Source organism: Furipterus horrens, unplaced genomic scaffold (assembly GCF_987537825.1).
Source record: "Furipterus horrens unplaced genomic scaffold, mFurHor1.1.pri manual_scaffold_5, whole genome shotgun sequence".
Taxonomy (NCBI): Eukaryota; Metazoa; Chordata; class Mammalia; order Chiroptera; family Furipteridae; genus Furipterus; species Furipterus horrens.
The window spans coordinates 123,162,704-123,180,312 of record NW_028327175.1 but is presented as its reverse complement, the minus strand read 5'-3'; the positions used below and the strand labels follow the sequence as shown (position 1 = coordinate 123,180,312).

General features: G+C 49.6%; 1 protein-coding gene across 9 annotated transcripts in view; it reads right to left on the bottom strand.

Annotated features, from left to right (window-relative positions):
- Positions 1 to 1,958: 1,958 nt before the first annotated feature.
- NSMCE1 (NSE1 component of SMC5/6 complex) overlaps positions 1,959 to 17,609 on the bottom strand; it is a 38,835-nt gene continuing 23,184 nt past the window's right edge. For 4 of the 9 annotated variants that reach the window (XM_090277700.1, XM_090277699.1, XM_090277701.1 and 1 more), the window contains 7 exons: positions 10,473 to 10,594; positions 9,391 to 9,468; positions 8,097 to 8,243; positions 3,703 to 3,819; positions 3,436 to 3,485; positions 2,706 to 2,826; positions 1,959 to 2,164 (listed from right to left, as the gene is read on the bottom strand). In XM_090277700.1, coding sequence (XP_090133826.1) covers positions 2,027 to 2,164; positions 2,706 to 2,826; positions 3,436 to 3,485; positions 3,703 to 3,819; positions 8,097 to 8,243; positions 9,391 to 9,468; positions 10,473 to 10,594 — 773 coding nt within the window. In that variant the 3' untranslated portion in view covers positions 1,959 to 2,026. Of the gene's footprint in view, positions 2,165 to 2,347; positions 2,471 to 2,705; positions 2,827 to 3,435; positions 3,486 to 3,702; positions 3,820 to 8,096; positions 8,244 to 9,390; positions 9,469 to 10,472; positions 10,595 to 17,609 lie in introns of those variants that run through there. The other 5 variants (XM_090277705.1, XM_090277707.1, XM_090277706.1 and 2 more) reach the window with 5 other exon arrangements.

Here is a 17,609-nt window from a genome sequence, read left to right as displayed (position 1 = left end):
GGGCATGTTGGGAGGATGATAAAACAGCTGGGGGTCATTTACAGTGGCAGCAGTGCCTGTATGACTGAGGAGTCTTACCATCCAGTCTTTTCTAGACCGGCTCTCCTGCATTCATGTCATCTCTGCAAGCTTTATTTCCTTCCAAAACATCCTTCTTAAGCCAAGTGGGGATGGTTCCTGTTGCCTGCCTGACACATGACTGAACACCCCTGCCCCAATCCAGTCATGGGCACACACGGGCCTTTACCAATGGGCTGGCACATGCCTTCTGAGGGCTGGGCAGGACCCCAGGCTGCCTCACAGAAGCTCTAGCCTTCTCACTGCCTGGAAGGTTGGCTTGAGCTCCAGATGCAGGACACATGACTGGGTGAGTGTGCCTCCCCTCAGCAGGTGTCTTCTGTTCACCATGTCCTAGATGCCTGATCCACACGGTTTATGGAGGTAAACTGTGCAGGCAGAGCATCCCTGCCTTCACAGATGGAGGCCACCCCTCCCATTCGGTACCCACAGGTCATTCACTCTCTGCCTGGTAACAGCATCTTCAGTTTGCTCAGGGAGGAGCCCCTCCTCATTCTCAGCAATGTGGTTTGGGCAGGGCTACCCTACCCGGGCTTAGAGATGAGCCTGATGTGCTAATAATGCCAATTGGACCATCCTGTCCCACCTCTGAGTATCCAGATTAGAACTGTAAGTCATGAGGACATTTTCCAAGGTCGGGGAGCCAATGAGGGAGACCGACCCCATTCCTCCCAACACTGGGCATGGGCGTGTGAGGCTGGAAGCCTTATAGCCACTTTGCTAACAGAAAGAAGAGGCTGGGTTTTCTAGGTGACCATCTTGTAGGCCTCGACCTTGAGGCCAGCAAAATGAAAATAGAGCAGAGACAGAAGTATGGATGCTTGGTGACAATGGAACCACCAGGTCAAGCCTCTCCTGAAGGACCCCCTCTAGCCAAGTCCTTCCTTGTTCATTTGAGTTGGGTTTTGTGTCACAACTAAAAGGGTCCTAAAGAGAGACAGGGAATAAAACAGTGTGGGAAGTATGATGTCCCAGGAAGTGCAGAGAGATGGGGGTCTGGGAGCTGGAGATGGCAACAGCCCAGCCAAGACCTACAGATAGGCAGATGCAGCAGGCACAAGGCAGGACATGAGAAAGGAGGTACAAGCAAAGGGGACAAGTCCAAAGGCTCAGAGGGAGGAACAGGATTGCACTCAGGAACTGGAAGGAACGCTGCCCCCCTAAAAAGGGGAAGGGAAAGGCCACGAGATGCGCAGGTACCTCATCGTCTGGCCTCGTGAATGCTGTGTGCCTTGATCCGAGTTCTTGTCAACAGAGTTCCCAGGATCTTTAGCAGGGGTGCGCCAGGCTGACTAGCATCGTGGGAGGTTCTCGGGTAGAAAAGCCGAAGCAGGGGGGCAGCCTGGAGCTGGGAGCAGTGAGAAGCTGGTGCAGAAGGGGGGCTGGGGAGGGACCTGGCCCAGGGCAGCAGTGGTGAGGCTAAGAGCCGCATAGGTGTTATGACAGCTGTGATGCCGGAGGCCAGGGAAGAGGAGGCATCTAGGCCGGCTCCCCAGCTCCTGGCTGGGGCAGCTGATGGTGGGCAGGGCTGCCAGTCACTGAGCTGGGGCCGGAGGGCCCAGTGAGGAGAGCACACCTTCAGTCCAGCCTGCCGGACTCATGCCCATTCAGACCAGTAGCATCATGGACCAAAGGAGAGTCCGTACTGTGGGGAGATTGGGCTGGCCAGTGTTGATGGGACAAATAACCAAAGCTAGAGATTGATGGAAGGCCACCCTGAGCAAGGACAGTGAGCAACCCTGGGCCAGAAGTGTGCAGGAGCTCTGGCACCCTCACCTGCTGGGACTCAACCCAAGGGGTCCCACTTACCAGTGAGCTCTCAGAAAGAAGGAAACGGCCATGATGCGAAACCCCACACACACAGGCATACGACACAGATGGAGGCTACAGCAACTGCTAAGTTTTATTTGAAACCTGCTAATAAGTGAAAACAAAGCATAGAGGTGACTCAGGTGAAATGTGAAACGCTGACGTCTCTTCCAACTGGGCCTGTGGCAGCACACCAGCTAGTGCTGCCTTGATCGCAAGGACTTTCTGTTCGATTTGGATATTCCAGCCTCCCTCTCCTTCTCAGGGTCGAAGACTTCTACACACAGAAAAGGCCAGGAAGACGCTAAATGACAGGGCTGGTTGCACTCCTGAAAACAGCTCATGTTCACAGCTACATCTGACATTCCCAGAACCCTGTCCTCTGCCTAACATTCCTCACTGCTAACCCCCTCCACACCTGCGATGTTAGGAGAACAAGCTTAGTTTACAGATGTACAACCTTGGGGGAGCTGGGGATACCGCTTTCATTCCCCCTGCTGAGAGCTGCTGGGGAGAAAGCTTTGTCCAGACCAGGTACTCATGTGCCTTGGAATTTCTTCTGGATTCAAGGGAGCCCTTTGAACTGTGAAAACAAGTCAGCCTTCACTTACTGCTGAAGCTGCTTCAACTCGGGGGGGGGGGGGGCGGGTAGCAGACCCTGCCAATGCTGACCCCCCACGCACAAAGCCCTTGCCTGAGGACCTGTCTCCCAGGGCTCCCTCCATGCCAGGCACAGTCCTCAGGCCCTACGCTCTGTTCTTCTGGCCCAGCCCCTCCCACAGGCCAGAAGAGCCCACAAGCGCCTCAGGGACACCAACCTGGTATCTCATGGGGCCAGTAGTCATTACAGTGGGGGCAGCGCGGCTCAGAATTCGACTGGAAATATTTGGCCACACAAGGCAAATGCATCCTAATCCCACAGGTCTCACAGCTTTGACCCTGAAACAAGAAAGGAGACAGCTGTGGAGCCTTGTACACACCTTCATGCTCACAAACCTTCAACTGTCCAGTAGGCTAAGCATTTCTGTCTTTTAAGCCCCAGATTAATAATGATAATAACCCCAAAGTACTTGGTGCAGTAGGTTTTATTAAGGAATTCCAAGAAATGAAGCTCAAGACTCTAATGGTCAGAGCGGGCAGTGGTGGCTGGCCAAGCCCAGCAGAGCATCAAGGCCACCCTGAAACTTGTACTCCACACAAATGTGGGCCCTCACATCCTGCAGTGGGCAGGAGGAAGGCTACAACTTTTCAGAAGGCGTTGGGCGATGTATTTCAAATGCTTAAAAACCAAAAACAACAACTCGTATATTCTCTGTTCCAGAAATTCTACTTCCAGGAATTCAGCCAAAGGAAGCAATCACCAGGCACCCAAGGGAGTGGCTGCAAGGAGACTCATCAGAGTATAGTTACGATTGCAAAAAGATAAAAGTTTTAAAAAAGAGCCCTAACATCTAGCACTGGTTCAGCTGCTGTAAAGCCCTACAAAAAAGTCCACAGTGAAAAACTGATGCCTTAGGAAATCAGCAATTGACGCAGAAAGATGCTCACCACACAACCACAGAGATAACACAGGTGCACAGCTGACTGCTGACAGCCTCCTAGAGAAAATACAGTCAAGAGCCCTGGGACTAAAACATAGGGCCAGGAGCGGAACGGGCAGTGCATTCACGTGGCCATCTCAGACACTTCCAAGGACAGGTCTGCCAGCTCACATCCAAGGTGATAGCAGCACCAGAGGCCTGGGCCCACAGAGTTCTGAGGGGCCCCCAGAGCCCCGGGGAGCAGCGTACCTGTGGGGAGCCCTGCACATGGTACCTGGACGAGGAGACTGTGGCAGATGTTACAGATCTTCACAGCATCGGGGTATGTCTCCCGGATGTGCTGCTCCATCTCCAGGATGGCCCGGCTATGCAGGGTGAACTCTCCTTCCTTCTGCAGGGACACAATGGAGGCAGCAGTCTCTCAGGCCCTTTCCTGCTAGGTATCCTGTCCCCTCTGCACTCCCACAACCCAAGGCCCAGAAAGGTGCAAAGGCGTGGACGCCCTCACCACTGCAGGTTTTCACCAACCCGGCCAACAGGTGTCTATGCTGGCCCCTCGGCAGAGCCTCAAGTGGGAACACAGGCACAGACATGAAAGAAAATCGAGGACCCCCAACCCCAACATTGTGTCTTTATAGACCTGAGCCATGAATCTGCACAGCAGCCCATGTGTGAGGCACTGTCACAGGCCACCTACAATGAGGACACTGAGGCCAGGAAGGGAGGCAGCCTCCCCAAGAGGTGAGCTCAAGACAACCCCCACCCCACTCAGAAAGCATATAAGGTGCCTTCCAGCACTGCTCCCTAGAGCCTCCATAGGGACCACCCAAGGTCACTTCCAGCCACATCGCTTTACAGACCAAGCCGGCAATGGTCCAGACAGGGCAGGGACATGTCCCAAGTCACACTGTGGTGGCACTCACGGTGGGGTTGGCCAAGAAATATGGGAAAACACAAGACAGCTCAGCTGCCCTGTCAGCAAGTTACAGGAAAGAGGAGGGCTGAGGGTGACCTAGTTCAGAGGCCAATGTCCCCGAAGACCATGTAAGTTTGATACGTAAAGTCAACCAATGAACTCAGATGTGAATCTACAAACCATTTTTGTTACATCTGAGCCTTTCCCTGATGGGGAAAAGGGAGGTGCCTTGCCCAGACATGCCACTGAAGACTGAAGCCTCCCATTATCCCCAAGGGCTCCTCACTTCTGTTATGTTCCATCTAACTTGTACAACAAGCAAGAACAATTCCTCCCATTTCTGACATTGAACCCCCCACCCGGGTTCCTGCCTCCATGCCCACATGGAATGTTGAGGAAATGGTGTGCTTGTGTAACCAAGCCCAGAAAGTGCATTCATTTCACCCGGCCTGAGTGACCACCCAGAGGACAGGGCACATGGGTGCCGAGTATCAGAGCCAAAGAGCGGACTGCAGGGAGCAGGAAGAGCGAGCGGAGGGCATGGTACCAGGCCAGCCAGAGTGGGCAGGGGCGCTGTGCTTCTGGGTGTTGTGGGCACCGTCCTGGGGCTCTTCCTTTTGCAAATGCTCCCAAATGCATATGGTGTCCACGTCCACCACAGCCACCATCCCATCCACATTCACCTCCTCCTAATGGCGCTCAGTCCACTCCTGCCCTCCTGCAACCCTCTCCAGCAACCTGATCTCTGTAGAGCAAACCAGCCTTGTCACTCTTTGCCCTAACCCTTCAGGACTGCCCCCCATGCTTAGACTGAAGAACCAATCCCGTGTGCCCACCACCCAGGCTCACTGTGCCCCACTGTCCCCCCAATCCTGTGCTTGGCACGTCCTGGCCTAAGCTCCTTGAGCACACCATGGCCCACAGGGCCTTTGCAGAGGCTGCTCCTTGAGCCTTGAATCACCTTTCACACCCTCCACGCTAGCTGCCTCCTACACAGTCCTCGGCTTGTGTCATTCCTCAGCTGAGGGCAGGCTCCTTGGTTAGCGATAATAAAATCATGTTGCTTTCTCTCTGTAAGTACAATACTTTAGTGAAATGCCTAATTTCTGGTCCCTCCCCGACCATGAGCACCTGAGAGTAGTGAGCCAGTCTGGCTTTGCTGTCTCTTGTGTCCCTAGCACTGATATGGCCCAGTACTCAACCCATGATAAACATCTGAGGGAAGACTAAGTAGATCTTGTTCCATTTCAGAGTCAGGTCCATACCAAATTTACTAAAAATCTACTATGTGCCTGAAACTGTGTCCAGTGCTTAACACTCGTGATCCTACTCAGTCCTGTGGGACTGTCACAGGGAGGGGCAGGCAGACTGCCCAGGCCTCACAAGCCTTGCATCTGACCAACCCAATGCTGGGCCTCTGAGAGGCCCCAGAGCCACCTCAGCACCCTCATGCCCAGATGGAGTGGTACACAGGGCACAGGAGCAGGGCCCTCCAGGCACTAGTCTCCTGGCATAATGAATTAAGTGCCATTGGGGCAATATTCCCACATGTGTGAGTCTATAGAAGATCCCATTAGTGACAGGATGATCACAGTGCTGCCCCCAGGAAAGCTGGTCTGGGACCAGCCAGCACCCACTCCACAGGCCCCAAGCTGTTTCTCCAAAGTGCCACAGGACTCATGGTAACCCTCACCTTGCCACGCAGTTCAGAAAGCATTCAACATTCAACCCTCATGAAAAAACACCTGACAGCAATCAACACCTGCAGTCTTCAGATGGGAAACAAGCTGAGGTGATAAGCCACTTGCCAGAGGTCGGGGCAAGCAGCAAGGCCCAAGGAGGAACCTGGAGGGATCTCCCAATGCCCCCACTGGTTTATTGCTTCCTACAGGTGAGGCTGAGGGTCATTTCGACAAGGGCGATGAGGGCTTTGGGCGACGGGAGGCGCACGCTCACTTCTGCAGCATTCCCTCAGAGAACCTCTGACCCACCAGCTCACTGGAGCTCAGAGCCACCCCTGAAGAAGGCAGCCCCAACGTACTTAATTGTACTAAAGAAGAAACAAAGGAGACAGGAGCCTGGACCCAAAGATCAAGTCCAGCCGACCCTAGAGGTGTGTTCTTTCCCCTATTGCCCAGCCTCTCTGAGCAGCAAAGGGCTGGGGCACAGGGCACACCCAACAATCAAGTCGGGTACAAATCCCTGTAACTGTGATGTGCTAATGCCAGCATGGGCTGCACATGCATGCCAACTCCCAGGTCAAGGCAGGGTGCAGAGGGTGTCCTGGATGAAGTAGTGGGTAGCTCTTGCAGGTGAGATAACAGATGGCTTCAGTGTATTTCTTTATGAATATCAGTATTTCTGGTATCATTTTTGTAAGTTTTAAATAAATTCTGTCCCCCTGGAGCTGCACCCATCTGCCCAGTCACCCACTCAGCATTTATTTACCAAGTACCCAGAGGTGGGACAAGGCACAATGTGAGGAATTTGTAGCCCTTGCCTTGAAGAGCTTTGTCTGAGGACAGAGTGAGGTCAGTTATAGTCCAAATACCCAAGAATGTTCCATATTGCCAAATTCACCCGAGAGAGGAAGAAAGACCGTGAAAAAGCAATTGCTGCAGTCAGCCAAACTGGGGCCTAAATATGATTCTGCCACTTGCTGAGTGTGGGGCATTACTCTGATCACAGAGCTGAGGCCTGTTCAGCTAAAAAACAGAAGGAAGGGGTTCTCGGTCATCACAGGGTAGCCAGGAGGACCCAAGGCCATGATGTGCACTAACATGCCCAGAGATCCTGGCACTCACTAGGAGATCCTGCCGCCCATGACCTGTTCAACTATCTTCCTCCCATCAGCAAGGTTCCTCAGGAACTGACCATTTGCAGTCAGACTGCAGGGACAACCCATCCCTGAGAGATCAGTAACTCAGAACACTGTCAGTGGGACAACCAGAGGCACACTCCCTGAAAAGGAAGTGAAGAATCATGTCAGCCACAAGCTGCAGATTCGGGCCCTGAGCTGACCACCAAGTGGGGAAGTCGAGGGCCACCCTGAGCAGGTCCTGCACAGACACAGGCACTCGGAGGGGGTGGCACTGTGCGAGAGCTGGGCCTGTACTGCTCACATTTCTGGGAAACACAGGTGCCTTTTGTGGAAAAAGGATGGAAACATCTGTTCTGCTCTAGTCAGAAGAACAAGACATGGGATGTCTAGAAACTTGAGCCTACAGTTTGGCCCTTTCACAGATGTCCACATTCCTCTCCAAAGGTCTGTCTATGTGTCCTCACTGTGACAGTAATAACTGTGGCAATGAAGGCAGTTCCTCTGGGAGCCCATCTCCAGGCAGCTGACACACACCACTCATACCCATCCTTCACACGTCTGGAGGGGATACTATTCCTTCCCTCTTACAGACGCAGAACACGAGGACCACGATGCAGGTGTGACACCACAGCTGTGCTCCTAACCACTGTACACACTGCCTCACCATCTATGGACCAGGGCTCATGTCCTGGAGCCTACAAACCTGGGCACAACCCCTAGCTCTGCCACTGCCTGTGGCCCCCTGGACAGATCACATGAGGGAACAGGAGACTCCAAATCCTCCTTACAGGCTCCCTGCGGGCATCAAAGCATAGACGGGACCCGAAAGGCTCAATGGACATCAGTTAGATACAATATAGTTCTGGAAGATAAATTGTTATTAATTCTAAAAAGTGAGCCAAGCTATCTGGGAAAACATAAGACAGAGTACCTCAATCAGCCATTTGTTTTGTACAAACTTCTGCAGCACTTGCTCAGCTTCCTTCTTCCGCATCTTTTTGCCTTTAAGTTGATCAACTAGGTTCAAAATATTTGTGGAAGAGGCAAAGCCAGTTTCTGCATCAATAATCAGTTCCAACTGGAAGAAACAGCAGGTATCACATTTGTGTATTAAACTGGCAAACACACGTTTTAAGCAATAATACCAATTCTGGTAGGGAGAAGAGTAGTAAAACTACTCATATCACAGGCAGAATTATACACTAGCATGATCCTCAGGAAAACAAACTAATCACATGCATTAAAAGGCATAAACATGTTCACTCCTTCTAATTCAAGAGTCATTCCTATAACATCACCCCAAATAAATGCTCTCAATGTCCCCAAATCAAGGAGGGTCACCTCACCTCTCATGTCTCGGAGAAGCTAAGAACTGACTTAATGAGTCAATAAAGCGGCACCCCTCCTACTCAAAGGTGGCCAGCCCGGCAAGCTGAAGCCAGGGAGGGCAGGAAAGCAGAGCTAGGGTGGGCTGGGAAGAAAGCAAGCTTGGGAGCTGCAGAAGCTCTGAGGACCAGGTCAGGACAGTCTGACAGGAAGATACAGGGAGTGTCAGACATCTCAGAGCCTGGTTCTCCAGCTGGCTGCTAATTGTCCCCAGAGGAGGCTTATAAAGAATGATTCTAGGACTCTGTGGGCAGAGACCTGCATTTGACAGTCCTATTGTGAGGCCAAATATCAAAATTATTTTTACCTACACAGTTATTACAATGTGCATCTAGGGCTGAGAACCACTGTTTTACCTAGGTGTTCAGTCAGGTGAACAAAAAGACGGCTAAGTAAACAGCTCCAAAGCAGGGTAGGCAGAGCAATGCCTCTCAAGTGTAAATGTGCCAATGGATCAGTGGACACCTTGTTAAAACCCAGACTCAGGTTCAAGAGTCTGGGTGTGGATGAGATGAGGCCTTCCAATAAGCTCCCAGGTGATGCTTCTGCTGCTTATCCCAAACTGCACTGCCAGTACCCTCTAGTAATGCTTGTTCACCTGCCTCACACACCCATGAGGCCTGATGCCCAGTCAGAGGTCAAAGCTGGACCACCCCTTCTTTCCTTGGCAGCCTCAGCAACCTCCTCCATCCATCACAGGGCAGCTATAAATTCTGGGTGAGGCTTTCACTGACATCCCCCTACAAAGGTGACCCTCAAAGACTGCAGTTTCTATTTCTAATAATGAAGGCAAAAGTTTCCCATAAGAAGCCTAACTGATAGGAGTTACTATTACTTACAGCCTTTCTAAACAGATCCAGTTCATTCTCTGCAAAATCTGAGGCCATTTTGGAGGTTGGAGTTGTTGCAAGATTCACCTAAAAAATAAGTCAGCGTGATGATCCAGCTGTGCCCGTCAATTGACAGTTAATTCACTGCTTGGCTCACCATCCCTTTTTGCCCCCTTTGTCAGTCACTGAGCACCTGTGTCTGGGCACTGGGGTCCACAGGGATAGGTTTGTAACCAGTTTTATATTACAGACTTAAATCTTTAGATCAGTCAACATGTCTAATTCTCAGAGATCTGAGAACTCCAAAAGTTGTACAATATTTTCCAATCTCAGATAAATTTGGAAAACTTGTCTGTATGCTAATGGAGCTTCAAATGCACAAAGCACTGAGAAGGGCAGTAATAAATCTGATCTAACCTATTTAAACCAGCATTTCCATAGGTATTTGACTCCACAACCCTTTTCCCCTGGTACAGAGTTTGGGAAACACTGGACTGGACTCCCCCTCACTGTTAGCCTGGCTGGTATGAGCCTGATCTCCTTTGATTGGCCTAAGGTGGTTCCTTAGCCAAGGAAGGGGGGGCTTGTCAGCTCCTCCCACATCTGTTTCAACCTCATTCCCTAGCTGGGAGGTAAAACCTGAAAACAGGAGGTCCCAAATGGGTTGCAATCCTTTGTGCCCCCAACACATTTTCTTTTCACAGCTTCTATGTATTATTCCAAATGAAAAGCATTTTATCCCTTCAAGGCCAATATTCCATACATTTGGGTGACTTCTTGCAGAAAACTGCCAACAAACAAAACAAAGCCAAAACACATGCCACCACGCCTAGGAGGCAGTCAAGCAAGCACTGAGGCCAAGAGTCTAGGTGCAGGTTCTAGTCCGCCCAACCCTGATAATGGTAGAGGGTACTGCCGAGACTACAGACCATAGAGCCTGGGGAGCACAGAAAGCAGGCTGGGCCAGGGAGGCAGGCAGGGCTCAGGGTCTGTCTCCCTATCTCAGAGCCCTTCCTTGTTGAGGCGGGTCACCCTCCTTCCCAATCCCAGCTCCTCACAAATGCCACTAGAGGGCCCTGTCTGGCACTTACCAGCGCATAAATTGGTCTCCCATCATCTTCAGTGACTCCTTTCTTTATCTCAATATACAAGGACTCCAAGACACTGTTAATGTTGTTGATGAAGTCCTCCAACTTCTCCACAGGAGCATTGCCTGGAAATAAACAGGCAAAATGTAGAGTGGGCAGGCAGGGGCAGGGTGCTTCATCAAACACTGAGTAACTTGTTTCCCATCAAACTGAACAGTACAGCAAAGCCAGAAGTGGGCAAAGGTCCCTGCCCTCTGGGTGAATGTGGCTTCTTTCTTCCTGGACTATTCAGAGACAAAGGGTGCTGTGAGTAGAGAGGCCCTGGAAATGGTACTTGAGCCTGCTATGGTCTTTCTGTCTTTGCTCAGAGCCCCAGCCTGCTCTCCCACACAGCTCCCTACTGCCCCATTTCTGTCCCCACAGAGTGCCTTGCACATGCTCATGTACCCAGCACCCACTGACTCCTGCTGCACACAACATCACAGCCCAACTCCCCCACCTCGTCCCAGCTCCCCACATGAAGCCTCTGTCCCTGAACATCTTCATAAACGTGTCTGGTATATCTCGTTTCCTTCCTCCTGTTATTGACATCCAAACACAGCCCCATGTGCTGCACCACAGGGGTGCAACAGTGAAGAACAACAGCTAGGGATACAAACAGTAGCTCACACTGAGCACTCCCAAGAGGAAAGGCCCTGTTCCCAGTGTCCTTCACACAGTAATTCATCAACCCTGCCAACAGTCCTCCAAGGCCAGCACTAGCATCCTCCTTGCAGATGCAGAGGGGTCTGGGGCCCCCAGCATCACACCAGCAGGCACGTAAGCAGCACTTGTGCTAACTGTGGGCTATCCCACCGCCACAGTGCCAACAGGAGGCGCACAGCCCAGAGGCCACAAGGACGCCACTACCACTAACAGGATCCATCGGCCCATCAGAGGAGGGGGTCATGCAGAGCCCAAGGCAGGGCTGCACAGCCAGTATTGCAGGGGTCTGGGGTGAATAGGGAGCCAAGAGTCTAAGAGAGAAGAAGGGCCAGGAGAGCCGGTGAGGTTGCAGGGGAAGCAGGAGCCAGGTGGCACAGGGCCCTGTGGGCAGGGGAATGTGTGACCTTCCTGCTGTGGGCAATGGGGAGCCTTTCTGAGCTGGAAGCAAAGGAAGGCTGGGGTCACCTTTTGCCTTGGTACCTTCCGTACTGTGATACATTTTTAAATCAAGAGTATGTATCACTATTTTCACTTATTTAAATAATTAATTGATTTCAAAGAATTTGTGCCTTAAAAAAAATCACTCTGAGGAAAAAACCCAGCAGAAAAACAGAAATATGACACCATTTATGTTAAAAACAATAATAAAACCAACAAAATGATACTGCAGGAAAAAGGCCTGGCAGGTTACTACCAAGCTGATGACCAAAGGGGGTCATCCTGGGGCACTTAAACTCTATCTGTGTTTGACTTCTTACAGAGAAGGATATTTCTAAGCTCCTTGTATAGGCTGGTGGCAGTGGAAGGCACGGCCATGTACGCCACATAAAGGAGATAGACAAAAATCATGACAGTAGCATGACAATGAAATTTAGCCACACCAACGAAGATGAAGGCGTAGGTAGATGCATTTTCCTTCTCCACAACCATAAGAAGGAATACAATTACCTCAACACTAAAAACACCCAGAAATACCAGAAAACTGAACTACATGGAAGTCCAACAGACAAAGAAATAAAGAAGAAGTACTCATCCAGGCAGGTAGGAGGGGTGGAGCTGGGGCAGAGGACACAGTGGTGTCAATGGTGGCAGCAGCCAGGCAATGGCTGTGGCGGGCCAGCAGAAAGAGCAGTCACACTGTAGGGGCACCAAATATTCCCTGTAAAAAGTTTCAAAGGTCTGCTAAATATGTAAATATGTAGGGGCTTCAGATGTCCTTTGTAAAAAGTAGCAAGGACTGCTAAAAAGCCTTGAAGAGAGGAATGTAGGAAGGAGTGTAGCAATTGGTGATTTACAAGCTAAAAGGACCTCAGCCTCTATCACCTTCCATTTACTTGTGTCTGGTTTATAACATTTGTGAAGGTTGTGCTTTGCAGAATATCTAGCCCTTTGAAGATAGATTGCTTCACAGGGAGTTCGTCCCTGGCTGAAGAGCTATGCTGCCGCCAGAGATAACCCTATAGCCTTGCGAATTTCTGTTCCTGTTACTGCCAAGACATTCCTGCAGTCCTGCCCAGCCCCCTCTTCCTAAGGCTGTTTCCTACCAAAGAAGAAACAAAGAGGGCCTCGTCAGTATCAAAACTCAGCGTTTTAGACTCCATTGTACGTTGGAGCATGTTAGAGACCAGTTCACGGTCTGCCCAACTCCTGACCATTATTAAAATCCTTTGCTTACTTTATACACCACTTCAGAGTGTTCAATATCACCTATGTAGCCGTAACAACACATTATAAAAGTCAAGAGGGACACCTGGGGAGCGCTCCCAACACCAGACCAGACCACATAGCTCACCGTTCCACCTCCAGGGAAAATAAAGCTTCATTACTTCTGACTGTGAAAACCAGTGGGGGTTGGGGCAGCGGAAAAAACTGCTGGTCTCTCAGCAGAGTCCATTTCTTTGGAGGGTCCCTGTGGTCCTAGAATGTACACAAACCCACCCACCCTGGGAACAACAGCCAGGGCAATAGCTAGAGGGGCGTCAGTCCCATATGGGAAGTGGGAAAAGTGCCTGGAAAAGGAGCAAGTGCTGAGCAAGGGGCACTGTTCCCTCTCAGACCCCTCCCCCACATACAGGGCCACAACGTGGTGAAACAGGTCACCCAGCACTGATGAACATCTAAGGCTCTGACCCTTACAAGATAAAAGATGTGACAGCTCTACCTAAGAAACAGGGGCAAACAAACACAGGAGTCTACCAAGATGACGAGACAGAGAACTATGGCCCAAAAGAGGGAACGGATCAAGGTTCCAGTGGGAGAACTAAACAAGGAGAGAGCTGACCTAACAGACGCAGAGTTCAAAACACTGATGATAAAGATGCTCAAAGACTTGACAAACATGCTTGAGTACAGCAAACGCATAAGGGAAGAAATGTAGGCTATGCTAAGTGAAACAAAGAAAAACCCACACAAAACCAGTGGTGAAGGGAAGGAAGCCGGGGTTAAAATCAATGATTTAGAACATAAGGAAGAAATAGTCAACCAGTGCAGAATGAAGAAACAAGGACTGAAAAAGACAAGGAGAGGCTTGGGAACCTCTGGGACAACTTTAAACGTATCAAAATCCGAATCATAGGGTGCCAGAAGGAGAAGAGGAAGAGCAAGAAATTGAAACACAGGGAGTCCCAAATAAGTTGGACCCAAAGAAGACCACACTAAGACACATCATCATTAAAATGCCAAAGGTTAAAGATAGAGAATCTTAATAGCAGGAAGAGAAAAGCAGAGAGTTACCTACAAAAGGGTCCCCATAAGACTATCAGCTGATTTCTCAAAAGAAACTATGCAGGCAAGAAGGGACTGGCAAGAGTATTCAAAGTGATGAAAAGCAAGGACCTATAACCAAGATTACTCTATCCAGCAAAGCTATCATTTAGCATGGAAGAGCAGATAAAGCTTCCCAGACAAGGTAAAGCTAAAGGAGTTCATCATCACCAAGCCATTATTATGTGAAATGTTAAAGGGACTTATTTAAGAAAAAGAAGATCAAAACTATGAACATTAAAATAACAACAAACTCACAACTATCAACAACTGAATCTAAAAAATAAAAACAAAAATAAAGTAAGCAAACAACCAGCAGAGTAACAGAATCGTAGGTATAGGAATCATTCGGAGGGTTATCAGCTGGGAAGGGGAAGAGGGAGAAATGGAAATGGGGAAATGGTGCAGGGATTAAGAAGCATAATCGGTAGGTACAAAACAGACAGGGGGAAGTTAAGAACAGTATAGGAACGGGTGAAGCCAAAGAACTTACATGCATGACCCATGGACATGAACTAAGGAGGAAGGGATTGCTGGAGGGAAGCGAGGTACTGGGCAAAAGGAAGCCAAGGGAAAAAAAAATTGGGACAACTGTAACAGCATGATCAATAAAATATACTTTAAAAAAAGAAATTTAGCCACAACAGCTAAAACATTGTGATCAGAGGAGTGAGACATAACTGTATTTCCTGCTTCCGTGCCTTTGCTCACGTGTTCTTCCTTTCTGAAATGCCTCCTTCCTTCTCACTCCTTTCTGCCTACTAGTTATGAAAACCAACGCAAATGGCACTTTCTTCCAAGAAAGGTTCTCTGCTGGCCCCACTGCGAAGTGCTTTAGAACATTCTTCCTCTTCTATACCAACCCAAACATCTCTTTGCAATGTGTGGGCCTAGCTTTTCTGCAAAAGCCTTTGCCCTTGGCTTGCTGGAAACCTTCTACCTGCAAAGAACACAACTCTGGGAACCTCAAGCATTTAAGAACCACCTCTCACTGACTGAGTGAGGACTCTTCGTAGGCAGGAACCACTCTTGCCCACCCACTATGACACAATGGGAAGTCCCGTCTCCCTCTGAAAGTGAACATTCACATTTTCCACTGAAAAGGCCTCTTCTGGGTGTCATTCAGAAAAACGCTCTTTGGGGGCATATCAAAAGCTATTCTAATACACTGGACTTTCCAGACACCTTGTGCACATGAAGCACCCAACTTTCCTTTCTCCCCACCACCTCTGGTTTATTGTCCAGCCTCGTATGTCAAAATACAGTTTTTACTGTATTTTCATTTAAGAAAAAAAAAAAAATCCACTTCAGACTATCCTCACTTATACAGAAAGCAGCCATCTACTCAGTTGCTCACCACACAAGCTTCTGTCACGGGCCATGTCCCTCTTCACTGTTGATACTATGCATGTTTGTAACAGACACCCTGTGCCATAAGATCTGTTTCACTCATTACCTGAGAATAAACTTCTCTTTTGTTCACCAACTTAATTTTCTGGTGGCAACAGAGGCAGCATGGTGCCATGGAGCCAACAGCGCATGGGCTTCAGCCTATCCCACCCCACCTCTCTGTGCGGCCCCCACAAATCTCTCCCTTTGTCTCATCTCTAAAGGCCTCCATCACCTTACTTCCTCCAACTTCACACATGTTTAGGACATGTCCCCCCAACCCTGTCTCTATCCCCACCTCTGGCTCCAACCACCCAGGCTCCAATCCTCTGGTGTCCTGGACATGTCTTCTCCTGTACAGGCCTTCCCTGACCAGACTAGATGTGGTCCCTGGTCTCTGTACTCCACAGTTCTCAAGCACTGCCTTCCCCAACACACTTGGTTCTAGTTACCAAACCTGGCTGCCCTACTACTAAAGTCATCTGATGACATTTGGCTGCCTAACAGCCATTTTCATCCCTAACCAGACACTAGCTTTGTTGTTGTTGTTGTTTTAAATTGTCTTTCCCCTATATGTGTGATTTCGGTGGGAGAATTATACCCATATCCACAGAACCAGAGGGTGGGAAGCTCAGGGGGTAGATCTTAGGTCAGCCAGGGGTGGTCCCAATATCTATGCCCAACCTATCAGACTTACTTTCAATCTGAGGAAGAGGGACAGGGGATGGCTGGAGGTGGTTCCAGGCCAGCTGCTTCAGAGGGAAATGTAGCTTTGGTCACAAGATGCAGCTATGCCTCTTGAACCCTTGTGCCCCCTGATTCTGCCAATTCCTAGCCTGGCCCCTAGCCATCAGTCAGTCCCTTTTTCTAGTAGACTCTCAACATGTTCCTTTTTAAGTTGGTTATAGTTGGGGTCTCACGCTTGCTAACAAGATCCCTAACGTGACCATTAAGTGTCAAGATTACACCAGATTGGTGCCTCCAATACAGTTTTCAGACCAGCTAATTTTCACTGCTCTGCCCCACTCCCTCCGCTATATCTGTAGCTCATGGTCTAGAGGCTAAAGTTTGCAAATCTATAGGGACACATTGGACTAAAGTAGTGTCTGAGGATCCATTTGGCCCCAATAATCTATGTGTCCATGCTCAAGATAAAGTGCATGAGATAAAAACCAGATCACCCGATTCAGAGGCAACTGTTTCATTTCTAAGTATTGGTTCTACCACTTTAAGAACTTCAGAGAACTAATTAATAACATCACCTCTACCTTCAGAATCCCAAACCAACTGAGAAAAAACTACAAATTTCATGTAAGTATCAAAATATCAGGGGTGTTTTTCAGGTAGCGCTGGATCAGAGCCCAGAGCCCTCGACACTACTGAACTGCAGTCAGTGACGTGAGAGCAAAGAGATACCCTAACCACGACACACAGTACTATATTTGAACCAAGCAAGGGTCTAGAGATCTTAGGTGCCACCTGTGTTCTCTCTGCTTGTAGGCAGGCTATACCTGGGCATGTCTTGTAAGCTGTGGTGAAGTGTCTATGGGTAGGCTGAAAACTAGGCCTGCAAATATGTGGCTGTAATTCACCTTAGTGTGTGCTGGACAAAGTTCATTAGCTTGGTTCACCTCATCACTGCAAGAACAATAACTCCATTAGGTGAGTTATTAATATCATCTTTATATACAAGAGACTTGGAGATGTTAAATAACTTCTCCAGAGTCCCCACAGCTTGGAAATGAAGTCCAGGCCGGTCCAACTCCAGAACCCAAGCTCCTGGTACTAAGCCACAGCCTCTGTAGAACAGAGCCAATATTCTCTGAGAACGTTCCCTACATAAGACCCCACCACAGTCAGATCTACATCCGCTGAACCAGGCACTGCAGCTTCAGAGTCACAAAGAGGGACTCAGACAATACAGAAAGATGAAAAGTATCTGGGAAGTACCTGGTAAAGACACCAGAAGCAATGCTAAAGACAAAGGGCTGCGCTCAGAGGACACATACTGGAAGCTGGGCCCAGGCCGACACCCATCCTTCCCATGGCCCTGATCACTCGCCCATGTCCCCCACATCCCGGGGGTTTGGCACACGCTGCTGCAGGAGGAACTGAACTAAAAGCCAAAGACCCAGGAAGGACAGAAGAGCACTTTCTAGCAGGAAACGCCTTTCCATTGGAGCAATTAAAAACTGGACTCAGGGCAGTCAACAGGCTGGGGCAGCACTGAACAAAGTAGGACATTCCTCCTCTGAGCAGCAAGGATTGCCTCAATTCATTCTC